Source organism: Apodemus sylvaticus, chromosome 6 (genome assembly GCF_947179515.1).
Source record: "Apodemus sylvaticus chromosome 6, mApoSyl1.1, whole genome shotgun sequence".
Taxonomy (NCBI): domain Eukaryota; kingdom Metazoa; phylum Chordata; class Mammalia; order Rodentia; family Muridae; genus Apodemus; species Apodemus sylvaticus.
Genome location: NC_067477.1, coordinates 138,708,209 through 138,726,232, shown reverse-complemented (window position 1 = coordinate 138,726,232; position 18,024 = coordinate 138,708,209). Strand labels below are relative to the sequence as shown.

At 36.8% G+C, this 18,024-nt stretch overlaps 1 protein-coding gene across 31 annotated transcripts in view; it reads left to right on the top strand.

Moving 5' to 3' along the window:
• The window catches only part of Nrxn1 (neurexin 1), a 1,158,653-nt gene that overhangs the window by 809,753 nt on the left and 330,876 nt on the right, over positions 1–18,024 (top strand). For all 31 annotated transcript variants that reach the window (XM_052186621.1, XM_052186620.1, XM_052186611.1 and 28 more), the window contains one exon: positions 14,632–14,813. In XM_052186621.1, coding sequence (XP_052042581.1) covers positions 14,632–14,813 — 182 coding nt within the window. The remainder of the gene's footprint in view (positions 1–14,631; positions 14,814–18,024) is intronic.

Below are 18,024 nucleotides of genomic sequence, written 5' to 3'. Positions count from 1 at the left end.
TTCACAGCCACCTGCCTGAATCCCCCTCCTGGCCTCTGTGGAATTGCATGCACATGCTGCACATACCTGCATGTAAGCAAACATTGTATGCAATAGAACATGTAAGTACAAATAAGGAAAGTTTTTTTTTTTTTTTATCCATTTTCTGCATTGTTTTCTCGAAGTTCACCCAAGCCTCATGACTTTCAGTGACCTGAAAGTAACTCCACGTAAGATTGTTGTCTTACTCTGTTAGGATAATTATGGACCCTTCCCCTATAACTAGAAGCATTGTTTGTCCTTTAACTTTTCTCACCTATTCCTTCACAACCACAGTGAATGGTAATTTCTATACATACAAATATTTAATATTTTCCGATGGCTTTATTTTGGCAAATCCTAACCCTGTGCATACAATTAGTTCATAATGATGTGATCAAGCTCCAATCATGAGGCTCTATGGTATATTCTTACTCAATGTGAATTGATGGGAACAAGCTCTATCAGTTTTTCTGTGTGTTCTGACTCACAGTGATGTGAACAAGTTCTGTTCTTTATGGTGGGACAATATAGTCCACCTCAAGTTTGCACAGTTACATGATTTTAAAACTATAAACCTTTGTTTCTGCCAATGGTAGACCTTGCTAAGTGAATAAGTAAGTGGATGAGTGAATATCTGGTTTATTGGTTGAAATGTTCTCAGATTTGCCTGTTTTCCTTAAGCAATTTATATTTTAACTTAATTTTCAGAACACTCACAATTAAAGTATAAAATATGTAAGTTAAGGCTTATTATTCTGCAAAAGATAACTTTTGGTGACTTCATTTTAAGAAAATGCTTTGAGCCTGCATAGTTTAGTTAATGTACATTTTCTTTAAAGATTTATTTATTATGTGTATAGTGTTCTGCCTACATGTATGATTGAAGGTCAGAAAAGGGCAGCAGATCATATTATAGATGGTTATGAGCCTTCATGTGGTTGCTGGGAACTGAACTCAGGACCTCTGGAAGATCATCCAATACTCTTAACCTCTGAGACATCTCTCCAGCCACAGTTAATGTTTTTGAGGATCAGATATTTCTTAAGTAAATGGATGGAGAGATTTCTTCTCTCCAATGTCATGTGGCTTATAGTCCAGTTGCAAATTGATTACTGAAATACCTGCCCCAGACATTTTAATAAAGTTCACTAACTGCTTGAGGGAGACTAGTTTCAGAAAAGAAGACATAAACGTTCGATGGTCCCAAGGTTACTGGTTTTACAATTATTTTGCTTGACGTGCTTTTAGTTGTAGATTACTTTATAAGATTTCCTGATCTGAATGGCAGAAAGTCTACTACTTTCTTGATTTTATTCTCAATCACATAGCTATGACCAAGACACTTAAAATAGTTCTTGTTACAGACTGTGAGTCTGCTGTAGGATAACCAGGGTCCTCTTGGTCCAGGAAGGCACAGATCTGGCTGAGATGACAGACAGAACAAACAACACACAAACAGAGGCGGTTTGAACTGATTGTATTTTGGAGCTCTAAGGCAAGGATTTTTATACAGGAAGAGTTGGTATTACCATTTCAAAAGAGGTAGAAAGTGAGGCAGGCACAATTATCATAGCCATTTGGTACAAGGAAATGCAACATCAATCAGGAACAAAGTTTCTCAAGAAACAGATACAGAGGATCAATTTACAGATGCCATCAAACTTCCTGATTAGAATACGGAGTCACTCATAGTTTACAGCAAACTTTCAAAGAATTTGAAGTTTCTTATACCACCTGGGTCTTAACAAGTTCTTGTGAGAAATCCTTATCTAACATTTAGCCTTTTACCTTGTAAAACAAAAAACTTCCTGACTAAATTAATGCTTTCAGTATCGGAGTGCCCAAGCCATCCTCATATACATACGCACAGCCATAAAAACCTGCATGTAGTTGGAAGGTAGTAATTATGTAAACAACTATGAGGCAAGGCACTGAAATTCTAAAACGGGGGTTGGCGGTCAGTGAGTGGACTTCAAAGACCGGATTATCAGCCAGGCCTTAGGAATCCCAGTGAAGAGAGAAAAGGAGGAAGTCAGGGCAAACTGCTGCTTGAGAACTAAGGGCCCATCTTAAATAGCCAGAAAGTAAGAGAGTATAGTAAATTGCCAGGTGAGATAATCAGCTTCCACAGCTTCCAGAGAGTTCCATTATTCCCAGGAGGCATTTCTTTTCCGCCTCTGTATGTAAAATATCATTTTTACAGACATCACTGGGCCACCGCGGCAAGTTCTGAAATCTTGAATTTGATCTTGGCAAAGATCAAAATTTGATCTTTCCATTTGAAAGTTCAAACTCTAGAATCCAAGTATTACTAGAAGGGATATTCCCTCAATAACATGTTCAAGAAGAAAATAGTGAGTACTTTAAAAAAAATATGATTACTCTAGGCTTGGTAGCAATCCTAACTACACAGGAGGCTATGGCAGCAAGATCATAAGTTCAAGGCCAGGGTAGTCTACACAGTGAGTTCAAAACTGCATGGCAAAGTGTGTGTGAGTTTATCTCAACATAAATTGTGAAAATCAGTCAGGGAATATAGCCCAGCATAAAAGCCCTGGCCAGTGGGAAAGTGCTGATCTAGCACAGTCAAGGCCTCATGTTAGATCCAGTGTGTACAAGCATGGAAATGAGTGCAAAGCAGTAGTAAGTACATCACTTTCTAAAATATTACTTGCTGGCTTGAGTGTTTAACAATATACCCAACTTTAATTTGAGAATACACGTGCACACACACACAGAGTAATGTTTCTGCAGACACATAACTGTCACTTGTTGCTTCTGTGTCAGTTATAAGGAAGCTGTTAACTGAGACTTGACATCATCAATTTTTCAAGACACTGCTTCATATCCCAAAACAGGTAGTTTTGCTTATCTAAATCAGTTCCCTTATTATGCAGAGGACAACAAAATAACTATTCATATAAATTCAATTGACACAAGTTATTGATGGGGTAGTACTGGGTTTATAGAATACAAGCGAACACCAATTATGTCTTTTTCTATTTGAAGTGACTAGAATTTACAATGGGGCTTCTGTTAGGTCTAGTTAACTTAGGCCTTACTGTTCTCATTGAGACTTTAGAGATATCTATGACTAATAACATAATCCATGACTAATCTATGTGGTTGAACACATGTCAAGTTTATACATAACAGAAATCTATGGATCTATTTAAAACCTAAAATATTATTTTAGGTAACACAAAGGAATACCCTTGCATCATGGAAATGAGTATTCATAAATGTCAAATTATAAAATGTATGGATGCTACATTTATGAACATGTACTTCTTTCAAAAGTATAGTGTTTTTTGACAGCCAATACAAACAAACACATAGAAAATCTATTAGAAAAATAACTTAATTTATTTTTTATTATTTTATTTTATTACATTTTAAATGTTGTCTCCTTTCTCAGTCCCTTTTCCATGAATCCCCCACCACATCCATCTTCCCCTTTGCCTCTAAGAGGGTGCTACCTACCCATTCTCACTTCATCCCTCTAACATCCCCCTTTTTGGGGGTATCAAGCCTCTACAGGACCTCTACATTCTCTCCTACTGAGGACAGATAGGGCATTCCTCTGCTACATATGTAATGAGAGCCGTGAACTAGCACGTGAATGTTCTTAAGTTGGTGGCTTAGTCTCTGGGAGCTCTGAGGGGGTCCGGTTAGTTGATACTGTTCCTCTTCCTATGGTGTTGCAATTCCCTTCAGTTCCTACAGCTCTTCTCCTAACTCTTCCATTGTGTTCCCAAGGCTCAGTTCAATGATTGGCTGTATATGCATCTGTCTTAGTCAGGTACTGGCAGAGACTCTCAGAGGACAGCCTTGACAGAATACTATCTGCAAGCACATCTTGGCATCAGCGATAGTGTTAGGGCTTAGTGTCTGTGCATGGCATGGATTCTAAAGGAGGGGCAGTCTCTGGGTGGCCTTTCCTTCAGCCTCTGCTCCTAATTTTCCCCTTCATTTATTTTAGAGAAGAAAAATTCTGGGTTAAAAATTTGTGATGGGTGGGTGGCCCTATCATTCAATTTGGGACCATGTCTGTCTCTGGAGGTGGTCTCTTCAGGGTCTATCTCCCTGTTTTTGGTCCTTTCTGGTAATGCCACACCATGGGGTCCTGGGAGCCTCTTGCACCTCTGGTTTCTGGGACTTACTATTGGTTCTGCCCATTCCCAACCCCACACTGCTGCATATTTAAAATATTAAATGCTTTCGGTCAATAACAAAGCCAAATTTCTTTATGACTTATTTTGAAATAGATAATTACATAATTAATTGTGTGAGCAAAAAAATCTCCAGGCTTCTGAGAATTTACTATAGCTTTCACCCATTTTATTTTCTCAATAGTTTTATTTGATGCAAGCTTCTTACTGCATAAGCACACATCATTTTTATTTTGAAACAGAGTCTTGTTTAGAATAGAGGTGGTGCTTGCTAAGTCAATCTTTCTGCATTCCTATCTCTGTTTTCATAACTAGGTCTCTGACTGGCATTTGGCATGTCTGACTACACTCAATCTCCAGCACCACTTGAGGAATTCCAGTGCATGGGCAAATTTCCCCTTAGCTCTCAGAGTTATCATTCAATTTAATAAAATTCAACAAGTCATTTTTTTAAGTCCAGTGATTTTTTTCCTTAATATTAGGAACTTAGTGTTCTGATAGAACATAAACTCTCCATTTATGACAGACTTATCTTTCTGTCCAACCTCAATACCACATTGAGCTACTCTGATAGGCCTTTCATTATTAGGGAATTATTTATATTTAATTTTATCAGGAGTCTGGGGCCAGTAGCTAACAATTTCCCTTACTTATATTTTTCTTGTTTTTTCTTTATTAAAGGCCTACTAACCCTACTTTTTTCTCTTGTCTTTTTATGTACATTGTCTGTGATATTATAGCAAGAAATGTTTTCAGCTCTGTTTTTAATTGAATGTATTCTTCATTTACATTTCAAATGTTATTCCCTTTCCTGGTTTCCACCCCCTGCCAGAAAACCTCCAACTCATCCTCCCTCCCCTTGCCTCCATGAGGATGCCCCTCTACCCAACCAACTCCTACCTTTATATAGATCCTTTATAGGACCAAGGACCTTTTCGCCCACCAATGCCCAACAAGGCATTCCTCTCCAAAAATGTGGCTGGAACCATGTGTACCCCTTGGTTGATGGCTTAATCCATGGGAACTCTGGGGGTGTCTGGTTGGCTGAAATCATTGTTCTTCCCATGAGGCTGTAAAATATTTCAGCTCCTCCAACTCCTCCATTGGGGACCCTGCACTCAGTCCAATGGTTGGCTGCTAGCATCTGCCTCTGTATCTGTAAAGCTGTGGCAAGGTCCCTCAAGAGACAGCCACATCAGGCTCCTTTCAGCAAGCACTTCTTGGCATCCACAACATTGTCAGAGTTTGATGACTGTTTATAAGATGAATACCTGGGTAGGACAGTCTCTGGATGGCCTTTACTTCAGTCTATGCCCCCCACTTTGGCTCCATAATTGCTCCTGAGAGTATTTTGTTTGCTTTCTCAGAAAAAAAGGAAGCACCCCCATTTTGGTCTTCCTTCTTCTTGAGGTTCATATGGTCTGTGAATTTTATCTTGTTTATTTTGAGTTTGGGGGCTAATATCAACTTATGAGTGAGTGCATACCATGTGTGTTCCCTTGTGATTGGGTTACCTCACTCGGGATGACACTTTCTAGTTCCATCCATTTGCCTAAGAATTTCATGAATTCATTGTTTTAAATACGTGAGTAGTACTCTATTGTATAAATATAGAATATTTTCTGTATCCATTACTCTGTTGAAGGATATCTTGGTTCTTTCCAGCTTCTTGTTATTATAAATAAGGCTGCTATGAACATAGTGGAGCATGTGTCCTTATTATATGTTGGAGCATCTTCTGGGTATATACCCAGGAGTGGTATAACTAGATCCTCAGATAGGACTATGTCTAATTTGGTCTAATAAACCACAAAACTTATTTCCAGAGTGGTTTAACCAGCTTGCAATCCCATCAGCAATGGAGAAGTGTTCCCCTTTCTCCACATCTTCTCGGGCATATGCTGTCCCCTGAGATTTTCATCTTAGCCATTCTAACTGGTGTGAGGTGAAGTCTCAGGGTTGTTTTGATTTGAAATTCCCTGATAACTAAGGATGTTGAACATTTCTTAGGTGCTTCACAGCCATTCAAGTTTCCTCAGCTGAGAATTATCTGTTTAGCTCTGTAGCCCATTTTTAATAGGGTTATTTGACTTTCTGGAGACTACCTTCTTAAGTTCTTTGTATACATTGAGTATTAGCTCTCTATGGAATGTAGGATTGGTGAAGATCTTTTCCCAATCTGTTGGTTGCCATTTGTCCTATTGACAGTATCCTTTGCCTTATAGAAGCTTTGCAATTTTATGATGTCACATTTGTCAATTCTTGTTCTTTGAACATAAGCCATTGGTGTTCTGTTTAGCAAAATTTCCCCTGTGTTCATGTGTTCAAGGCTCTTCCCCCACTTTCTCCTCTATAAGCTTCAGTGTATCTCATTTTATGTGGAGTTCTTTGATCCACTTAGACTTGACAGTTGTACAAGGAGATAAGAATGGCTCAATTTGCATTTACTACATGCTGACCTCCAGTTGATCCAGCACCATTTGTTAAAAATGCTGTCTCTTTTCCACTGGATGTTTTTAGTTCCTTTGTCAAATATCAAGTCACCATAGGTATGCGGGATCATTTCTGGGTCTTCAATTCTATCCCACTGATCTTTCTGCCTGTCTCTGTACAATACCATATAGGTTTGTTTTTTTTTTTTTTTTTTTTTTTATATCACTATTGCCCTGTAGTATAGGTTGAGGTCAGGGATGGTGAGTGTGCCAGAAGTTCCTTTGTTGTTGAGAATAGTTTTCACTATTCTGGGTTTTTTGTTATTCCAAATGAATTTGCTCTTTCTAGGTCTATGATGAGTTGATTTGGAATTTTGATGGGGATTGTATTGAATCTGTAGATTGCTTTCTGCAAGATGGCCATTTTATTATATTAATCCTGCCAGTCCATAAGCATGGGAGATCTTTCCATCTTCTGAGATCTTCCTTGATTTCTTTCTTCAGAGGCTGGAAGTTCTTGTCATACCACTTTTTCACTTGCTTCATTAAAGTCACACCAAGGTATGAAATATTATTTGTGACTATTGTGAAGGGAGTCATTTCCTTAATTTCTTTCTCAGCTTGTTTATCCTTTGAGTAGAGGAAGGCTACTGATTCGTTTGAGTTAATTTTATATCCAGCCACTTTGCTGAAGTTGTTTATCAGCCTTAGGAGTTCTCTGGTGGAATATTTTGGGTCACTTATCATCTGCAAATAGAGATATTTTGAGTTCTTCCTTTCTTATCTGAATCCATTTGACCTTTTTGCATTGTCTAATTTCTCTTGCTAGAACTTCAAGTACTATATTTAACAGATAGAGAGAGGGCAGCGTTTTCTGGTTACTGATTTTAATTGGATTGCTTTAGGTTTCTCTCCATTTAATTTGATGTTGGCTATGGTTTGTTGTATATTGCTTTTGCTATGTTTATGTATGGGCCTTTAATTCTTGATCTTTCCAAGACTTTTAACATGAAGGGATGCTGAATTTTGCCAAATGTTTTTTCATCATCTAATGAACTGATCTTGTTTTTATTTCTTTGAGCTTGTTTATGTAGTAGATTACATTGATGAATTTCTGTATTTTGAACCATCCCTGCATTCCTGGGATGAAGCCTTCTTGACCATGGTAAATGATTGTTTTGATGTATTCTTGGATTTCTTTGGAAATAATTTTATTGAGTATTTTTGCATCAATGTTCATGGGGGAAATTGGTCTGAAGTTCTCTTTCCTTGTTTGGTCTTTGGTTTAGATATAAGTGTAATTTTGGCTTCATAGAATGAATTGGGTAGTGTTCTTTCTGTTTCTATTTTGTGTTTGAAGAGTATTGGTATTAGGTCTTCTTTGAAGATCTGATAGAATTCTCCACTAAACCCATCTGATCCTGGGCTTTTTTTGGTTGGGAGACTGTTAATAATTGCTTCTAGTTCCTTAGGGCTTATGGGGCTATTTAGATGGTTTATCTGATTCTGTTTTAATTTTGGCATATGGCATATGTCTAGAAAATTGTCCATTTCATCTAGATTTTCCAATTTTGTTGAATATAGGCTTTTGTAGTAAGATCTGATTTTTTTGAATTTTCAAGGTTTCTGTTGTTATATCTCCCCTTTCATTTCTGATTTTATTAATTTGTTTGCTGTCTCTTCCCTCTGATTATTCTGGCTAAGGGTATACCTGTCATGTTGATTTTCTCAAAGAACCATCTCCTGGGTTTGTTGATTCTTTCTATAGTTCTTTTTGTTTCTATTTGATTGATTTCCGCCCTAAGCTTGATTATTTCCTGCTGTCTACTCCTCATGTATTTGCTTCTTTTTGTTCAGGTGTGCTGTCAAGCTGCTAGTGTAAGCTCTCTCCATTTTCTCTTTGGAGGCATTTAGAGCTATGAGTTTTCTTCTTAGCACTGCTTTCATTGTGTCCCATAAGTTTGAGTATGTTGTGCCTTCATTTTCATTAAATTCTAAAAAGTGTTTAATTCCTTTCTTTATTTATTCCTTGATCTAGTTATTGTTGAGTAGAATGTTGCTCAGTTTCCATGTGTATGTGTGTTTTCTGTTGTATTTTTCACCCATTATCCTTTGTAGAGGTGGGTTTGTAGAAAGATTTTGTGTAAATTAGGTTTTGTCATGGAATATCTCATTTTCTCTTTCTATGATAATTGAGAGTTTTGCTGGGTATAATAGCCTGAGCTGGCATTTTTGTTCTCTTAGTGTCTGTAAGACATCTGCCCAGAATCTTCTAGCTTTCCTAGTTTCTAAGGGTTGTAAGTATAGAAAAGAGTGAGGATTCCCAACTTGAAGGGCCAGTAAATATCTTCAACAAAATTATAGAAGAAGAGAATGCCAATGAACATACAAGGAGCCTACAGAACTCCAAATGGATTGGAACAGAAAAGAAACCCCTTCTCTCATATAATAATCAAAACACCAAATGCACTAAACAAAGAAAGAATATTAAAAGCAGTAAGGAAAAAAGGCCAAGTAACATATAAAGGCACACCTACCAGAACTACAACAGATTTCTCACCAGAAACTCTGACAGGATCTAAGTCTGCCATTGCTCAAAGCCTACCTTGATCTTTTTAATCTTTTGTAATATGATGTAATTTTGCATATTTTTCCTAAAAAATAAACATTGACTCAATACTGCTTTGATTTCATAATATTACTTGTTTGTGATCACTTTCATAATTATGTAGCGAAAGAATTATCTATAATTAACTATTGTTGATGATAATTGTAAATATTGTAGGCTTCACAATTTAGTAACTTTACAGTTATTCTTAGACTTATGGAATATAAGGTTATATTTTTTATTAATTTTTCTTTCTATGTCCTTTACTCCACAGAATATGTCCCATACATTAAAAATACTGAGAAAATTTAAATTAAAAAAGGCATATCAGCATGCTGATAGGATGAAGAAAAACTGTCATTTATAATTGTTTTAATTTTCATCTGACATTCTGGCAACTTTCTCTAGATAAAACACTATATTGCTGTTACATTTAATGAAAACATAATGGCCTGAGTGTTTCATGTTGGTTACAGAATGACATTTGATGTATTATAGGCCTTCAAAAACAACCTTTTGTTCATGTACTTATGAGTTAGAAGCTAATCTTTTCAGAACTTAATTGCATTATTGTATATGCAACAAGCATCTGGAACAACCAGATCGAAGAGTCTATACACAGTGACTGGATTTCTTTTTCAGAGAACTTCAATACATTTGGGGAATATATGAGTCTTGATGAAATAAAAGTGAATCTGAGATGGGAGTGCTTTGGGAGGGGATGGCTGATGAGAAAGTAGGCCGGAATAGTGTGTCCTTCATGTACATAGTTGTGTTCATTAACAGCTGAAAATATTTCTTGTCCTAATACCTCAGACAATGCAAACAGAAATTGGATCCCATGTATAATATTTTCCAGCACTTATTCCAGCATAGCTTATGATGACCTTTTAGAATGTGAATCTGATGGTGCCGGCTTTATTAATGAACTTAGGGTGAGTAATAGAGACTGTTGAAAGGCATCAAATGCAGAGATTGCTAAAATCCATTTTAAGTTTGAATTTTCCACATGCTTTAGTGTGGTGATGGGTGCCAAGGTCAATTTACCCTCCCTCACCGATGTATTAAGGCTTGGCACCTAGAAACATGTCTAAGTGGTCAAGGAAACACATTGTTCCAGACCCTTCCTCATTAATATAAAGCATGTACCTGCCATTACCATATGCCCCTATCTCTCTAAAATCACTCATACAATAATAACACATGTTGTTATAAGAATAAACATATTTTACCAAGCTAGGTTCTAATTCATTTTTATAGATATAATTTAAGTAATGATCATATGAATATTTGCCTTGTGGTATAAATATAGCCTTGCTAGGTGATGTATGGCGCTGAGTGAACATTCTGTGTCTCACAAAACCTCCCATGTGATGTAATTTAATATCATTTCTATTATCCACTATTAGAGAAAGTAAATAGCAGTAATAGAATAGATTTATGAGAACAGTGCTAATCCAAGGAGTGAAATACAGGATGATAACTAAAAACTGTGATGTTTTTATTTCATTATTAAGTCCATTATTAAAAGGTAATTTCTTTGAAAATAAATTTGAAATAAATCTAAAATTTCACAAAATGCTAATAGCAAATAAAATAAGCCATAACCGTTGTATTGTTATTTTTCACACTTCCTTGATCTTTGGGTATATACATGCAAGCATGAATATCCACAAACACACACACACATGCATACACACACAGAGAGAGAGAGAGAGAGAGAGAGAGACAGAGACAGAGACAGAGACAGAGACACACACACAGACACACACACAGACACGCACACACACGCATACACACACACACACACACACACACACACACACACATATCTCCATGCACACTTACCATATACTAGAGTGTGGGCTTCCCAGGTGCGTCTTTGCATGCACTCATATACCTACAAAGTTCTAGAAATTAGTGATGCTGGTCTCATTTTTTCTAACAGGAAGTCCTGAATATAGAATAAGTCATTAGCTCAGGGTCCTGTGAATATTACATTATACAGCTGGAATTTGAAACGAGGTCCACCTTAGGCAGAGTTTACTTACCATTTCTAAGTTCCGATGCAGCAAACATGCTCCCTTTGAAATTTACACTGACATATGCTCAGTGAAGTAGAGCTTGGGATTGCAGCCCAATGTCCTACTGTCTTTGATTATGAGAATTATTTTCTAGCTGTGTGGAAGGAGGGATATAAGAATATAAGAGATTTTTTAAAAAGTTTGATACACAATAGAATTTTAGAAAAGATATCAGCGTGTATCACAGAGTGAGCAGAAGAGTGACTATCAGTCTACTTCTCTTCTTCACTGTGAAACTGTGCTGTTGAGCTTGCACTCAGTATAGTGATTGTGGTATATATGTAGGGCAGTATAGCACACAATGACGAAAGCACAACTTAGATAAACCTGCAGGAAAAGAGAGTTTGTTTCTTGTAGTGAGCCTAAAGAATAAAAAAGTCACCACACAAATGAACGATCCGCTGGTAATATGTTGGTATTCAGGCCTCTGTCACCACACACAGGCCCCTCCAGCTGGTAAAATGCTAGTGTCCAGGTCTCACTGGGACTACATTGTTAATTGAAATTGTGAATAATTACATTTGCATTATAATTATTTCATCAAAAACTATAAGCATTTAGATAACACCTTCAGGCCATAATGAAGCCTTTAGAAATGTTTATAGAGAATTTTGAGAAGCAATCTCACTAGGATTTGTTCAAGCATTGTGAGACAGAAGGAAAAGCACAGAGTCATAAAGTGAAAATATCACAAATCATAAGACATGCTAACCTATGACTTCTAGTTGTGATGTGGTAGACTGATATATCCATCAACTTTTTCTGGGTGTGTATATGTAAGAGAAACAGTAGTGTAATAAAACCACACATTCTGGGGCAGGAGTCTAAAAGCCAGGGTTTACCTATCTTTTCCATTTAACCAAATGTTAACTATCAGCTACCTCTTATGACTGAACCTCCTCAAATATGACATAGGATACTCATTCTGTATCAAAGGAATGATGAAATAGGCACAAAAAGTAATTTTGAAAGTTCATATTCAGCTAGATATGAAAGCTCAGGTTATAATCCCAAAATTAGGGAGGCAGTGGCAGGAGTTTGAAGCCAACATGAATGAAATCTTATCTCAAAATATAACAATAATGAATAATTACTCAAATACATAGATGAGTAAATAAATATAAAGATGCACCAGGCATTGCAAGCCAATGTTATTTGCAACAAGGCTTCAATTGGATAATTCTCAAAGAGAACATCAGACTTTCCAGTTAGGTTTTCTTCTGTTAAAGAATATTTCTAGTTCAGAGTATCCCTTATTTCATTTGCATTAGAGAACGAAGTAGCTTTAAAAGAGAAAATTGGTATTTAAGTGTATGCACTAGTTACAATTATGAAACGGCTATAGGCCCTTTCTCATGCATTCCATTTTCATTGATATTCTTCATGGAAACAGTCTTTTTTTTTTAAAAAAAAAAAACCTTAAGAATCTTTTTAAAAAGGCAAATAGCAAGCCAGAAAAAAAATTGAAATGTAAAAAGAGTACTTAGTAATACTATGGTGAAGAGAATTCTGGGGACATAGAACATGAAAGGTGTCATATTAATTTCTTTTACTGTTGTGACAAAATGCCCTACAAAAGCAACTTAGGGAAGGAAGAGTGTGAAGTTCGCAGTGTGATGATAGAGTCCACAATGGTGGGGAAGGGCAGCACAAAAGTCTAACGCAGCTGTTGACACTGTGTCGATACTGGGTCCAGAAGCAGAGGGCAGCCAGGAAGAGGAAGTAGGCTGTGAGACCTGAGAGCCCGCAGCTAGTGACTCACTTCTCTTAAACTCGACCTTCTAACAGTTCTATAACCTTGCAAAATGGTGCTACCACCTGGGGAACACATATTCAAACCCATGAGCTAATGGGAGATGCTTCCTAACCAGTGCACCCCCAACCAATGGGCATTCCCTTACCCTTCTCTCTCTTCCCTTCCCTTCTTTCTTTTATTCTCATTGGAGATTGAACTTATTGCTTTGCATTTGATAAGTGAAAACACTACCACTAAATATCTTTAGCCCTTTTATTCCAAGACTTGGTCTTACTATGTTGTCTAGACTAGGTATGAATTCAGTCTACGGTTCAGGCAGGCCTTGAACTAGTGATTTTTCTGTTTAGTGTCTCTATTAGCTGGAAATATTGACTGATACTTTCAGATCTACTTCTATTCTCCTCTCTCCCCTCTCTCCCTATGTCTCGTCCTCTCTCCTTCCTCTCCCTCTCTGATTATTACTTTTAATGTAAGGATGTTTTGCCTGCATGTATGCATATCTACCCCATATATTCCAGATGCCTGCAGAAGTCAGAAGAAGGCATTGGACCTGGAGTTACAAATGGTTGTGAGCTACCACGTGGGTTGTAGGAATAGAACCTGGGACTTCCACAAGAACAAGTGCTAGTAACTGCAGAGCCATCTCTTCAGCCACTTTATTCTCTCTTACACATTTTTCTATCTGAAATATCTTCCAAATCTTTTTCTTCAAGGAGTTCCTTGTGTTCAATGTAAGAGATGCTCACAAATCAGCAATGTGGTACTCTAATGCTTTGAAACACTCTCTTTATATACACTAGATGATACACTTTATATACCTTGTATCTCATCCTATGGTACAGTCTTAACACTCATAACTGAAACCATAGCACTATTCTCCATGCTGTAAACCAGTATTTACCTGAAAGAAGACAGTAAGCGACTCTCTAGGATGCTCTGTTGTTTCACAGACCCTAGATACTATATGTTAATTAGGACTTGGCTTCCGAATGGCATCTGTCATGTGTATTGACATGACTTGTGGGTATATGGGTATTGATTCATAAGTTATCTTTTGTTATATGTAAAAAGGCCCTGTTCCCACAAAACTTTGATTTGTAGCCTGTTTACTGTAGTTTATTCCTCTGCACTGTATGACCCTGTCATATTTATTCTTTTCACATTTACATGCCACCCTTGTTTCACAAAGAAGTTGATAAGTGTTTCTGCTGCCTTTAAAGCCTTCAGTCAATGTTTCCTTCTAAACTATTTCTTACAACTGGCAGAAAAAAAAAAGAAAGCCCATTACATTCTGTGCTTGTCCAACTCAATTGAGAAAGTTGAAATCTACCATTTGTTCTGTAACATCTGCTGGAGGATTTAATGAGTACATTAAAAACTGAGTGGCTTTGCTGCTTTTGTTACAACTCTTCCTCTTGAGCAAGTTTCATTGAAATCTATTATTTGCTTTGCCATAGTTCTGTGTGTAGTTCCAATGTTTTATTGCTATATCAACATGACATAGGGAAACATAGACTTGGTCTATTTATACTAATCGCATGTGTCTTTTGTTTTACAGCTGGGACAACATATATATTTAGCAAAGGTGGTGGACAGATTACATATAAGTGGCCTCCTAATGACCGGCCCAGTACGCGAGCAGACAGGCTGGCCATCGGTTTTAGCACTGTCCAGAAGGAAGCAGTGTTGGTGCGTGTCGACAGTTCCTCAGGCCTGGGTGACTACCTTGAGCTGCACATAGTAAGTACTTTTCAATAGGCTTAGCGTTCGCTCTTCACTATTAACTTTATACATATATACACATACATATATGCATATATGTATAAATACAAATAAAAATATTTTCCTGGATTATCTCCCAAATGCAATATGGATATGGGATAGAGCTAGTAAACTATAGCATTGCTGTTGTTGGCATAATAGGAATAAAGTTATTTTTTTATTTTTGAATCTGAAATCCTGTCAATTTTCCGCTTGAATTTTGGACTGAATTTCATCTCTAGGCAGAGTTTCCAAGTTAATAAAGTAAGTTATTGTTCAGTAGCACTGTACCATCTGGCTGGAAGCAGGGGGTTGTGGTATTGGTGGCATCTGAAGATCTGGATTCGGTGTTCTTACCTCTTTTCTTGCCAGAGTAGAACTTGTCTAAAGTTATATGGCGTAGGAGGAATGAGGGAAGGAAACTTGAAAGATGTGAGGATTTAAGTTGGGGATGTGAAAATGGTAACATGATTGTTTCTGGGTCATTTTGTTCTATCTTTGATAGCTGTTGAGAAAGTTCTGAAAAAATGGTCTTTTTCTGTCTCATCTCTGCTGAACTTCACATAGAGACTCAGCCAGTGCATAGTAAAAGGTGATAAAAGGTGAATAATCACCTACAAAAGACAGGCCTTCTCTTTAGCTTCCATAGTGCACTTTATAGCTCAGACTCTTCTTTTCAATGCTACTTTTAAGGAATTACTAAGTGGAGTCATAATTCTTCATTTCTGCCATTCTCTGTGTAATTCATGAAGAAGAATACACACTCTTTAACCTCTAAGGGATAGTAGTATTATTCTATTTATCAAAATCACAAACAGATAAATAAAGCATCTAAGGGACTCTAGATCTGGGGATGTACATCAGCAGTGCAGGGCTTATATAACATGTGTAAAACCCAGGTGTGGGTACCAGCAACATTACAGGCAACCCAGCAGACCCAGGTGTGGATCCCAGCAGCATTACAGACAACCCAGCAAACAGAAATTCTCAGGGGCTCTTGCTTCATCCAGGGGAAGTTCTTGAAGTTTCAAATATATCTGATTTTCTACAGCCTCTCTTCCATATTTGAGTATTGTTAATTGTCTCAGTCTTTTGATCAGGAAAATCTGCTTGCTTGGTTGATGTTTGCCTCTCCATGTTCTGTCTTTACCAAGCAAGTGCTATGTCCTCAAACATTTTTTCCTTTATAGAAACTGGCTCTACACATCAGTCCTAAGCTAATTAGGAAAACCTCCAGTCACTATACTACATCATCACAGATTAACAAGTTTTTAATTCCAAAAGATTTTATTAGTTTTTTCTTAATCTTACTTTTACATTAGATTTCCAGTTTCCAATAACTCAGGTAAAGTTTCACATTGGCCACAAAGAGCTGAATTCATTGCTAATCTTAGGGGAACAAATAAACAGAAAATAACACCTCAGCACAACCATTATTGAACCATTGTAAATTTCCACTCAAAATGCACTTGTCATAAAATGGCAACCCTCAGAAAGTAATTTCAGGTGCCTTTCAGCAAATACCTAACAATCAAAATTGAAAGCATTTGGATTTTTATAGCATCATAAATAAATGATAAGTTGAGATAAACTTCACAGGGCAGTAAGGAATTTTGCTGCTTAGAATAATTGTGACTTTCAAAATGTATTTGTTCAGCTCTGATTTAAGGGCTATGCTATTTAATATACTATTTCATATATATATGTACATATATATATATATATATATGAAAGCAAATAAGACCTTTGTCCTTCTAAGAGAAATTACTTATTGATCTGTAGCCAATTACACTTTTAGCCTGAGAAAGATTCTGCAATGATCACTGTGAAGTGGTAAGAGGCTGTTACTGAATTACTCAAACTGTTGCTGTTTAGTTTATGGACAAAGGGATTGGTCTCTAGACCAATCTAAATTCTAGAGACTTAGCCATTTCTTTCAAATTCTTACCAACTGTAAGTTTAGGATTCTTTAAAAATAAATAGTTGATAATTTCCATGTCTGCAGGTACATGTCCTGCATGGTTCCTCTCCTGGCCACAGACGTCTTTGCTTCCCTTCCCCCTAGGTCCCCTTTTCGCGTTGCCTGCCCTTCATTGTAGATTCAATGCTTATCTCTACATACTCTGATTCTTGGATTAGAATTTTTCAAAATTCCCTTGCCCTGAGAGTTTGTCCTCAATTAAAGAATGGATCCTAGTTTCCTGGGATTCCCAACAGTGTTGAGGTCAGCCTTACCCAATGTCTTCTCTCCCTTCATTGTCTGTACATGTTCCTCCATTAGCACCCATAAGTCTTTTATTTGGACATGAGTCACATCTCAGTGTTGGGTTTTGGTTTGGTTTGCGTGTTTTGTTGGTTTCAATACAGAACTGTACCTCTAAATCCTTTTAATAAGCAGACTCCTGAACAGATAGAAAAGAAAAATGTAAGGAAAAAATAGTATAAGGAAGGTAGGAAAGAGAGGAAAAGGAAAAATCAGAAAGGAAAGAGAACAGATCCGAGAAGAGTCATGTGATAGAGGCTTTGCTTTCTCTCTCTGTGTGAAGCATGTGGGGAGGTGTGGCTTTTGATACAAATTGTCCTTGAATTGGTCCTCCTACCTCTGGCTCCTGGTAACTGTGATTACAGTCAGCATGCTTGGCAACTGTGGTTACTATTAATAATACTAAAAAATTGATTTATCTGATTATTAGAACAATTGTCAAGTTTATACTTTTTTAAAAGTATGTTCTGTGGTTTGTTTTTCAGGATCAGAAATTTAAACATAAAGCAAGGTGTAGGACTTTAGAATATTACTGTTGTTTTCTTAAAATTACATCAGATTTAAACTGACTTGAATAACATTTTATGTGTCATATATATACATTATATATACACCCATGCATTATATATACACATATACATTATACATGCACACATACATTGTATACAACATTATATATGCATATATATGTATATAATGTTTGTGTGTGTATATCTATATCTATATCTATATCTATATCTATATCTATATCTATCTATCTGTGTGTGTGTATGTGTGTGTGTGTGTGTTAGAAATTTTGGTTACCCACTTTACTGGTAGGATGTTTTATGTGAACTTTCTAAGTCAGTAGTGTATAAACTCTGTATGGATCTCATCTAAAAATCTTGCTCTGTTTTTAATCGATAGAGAGAGGTAATAAACAGGAGG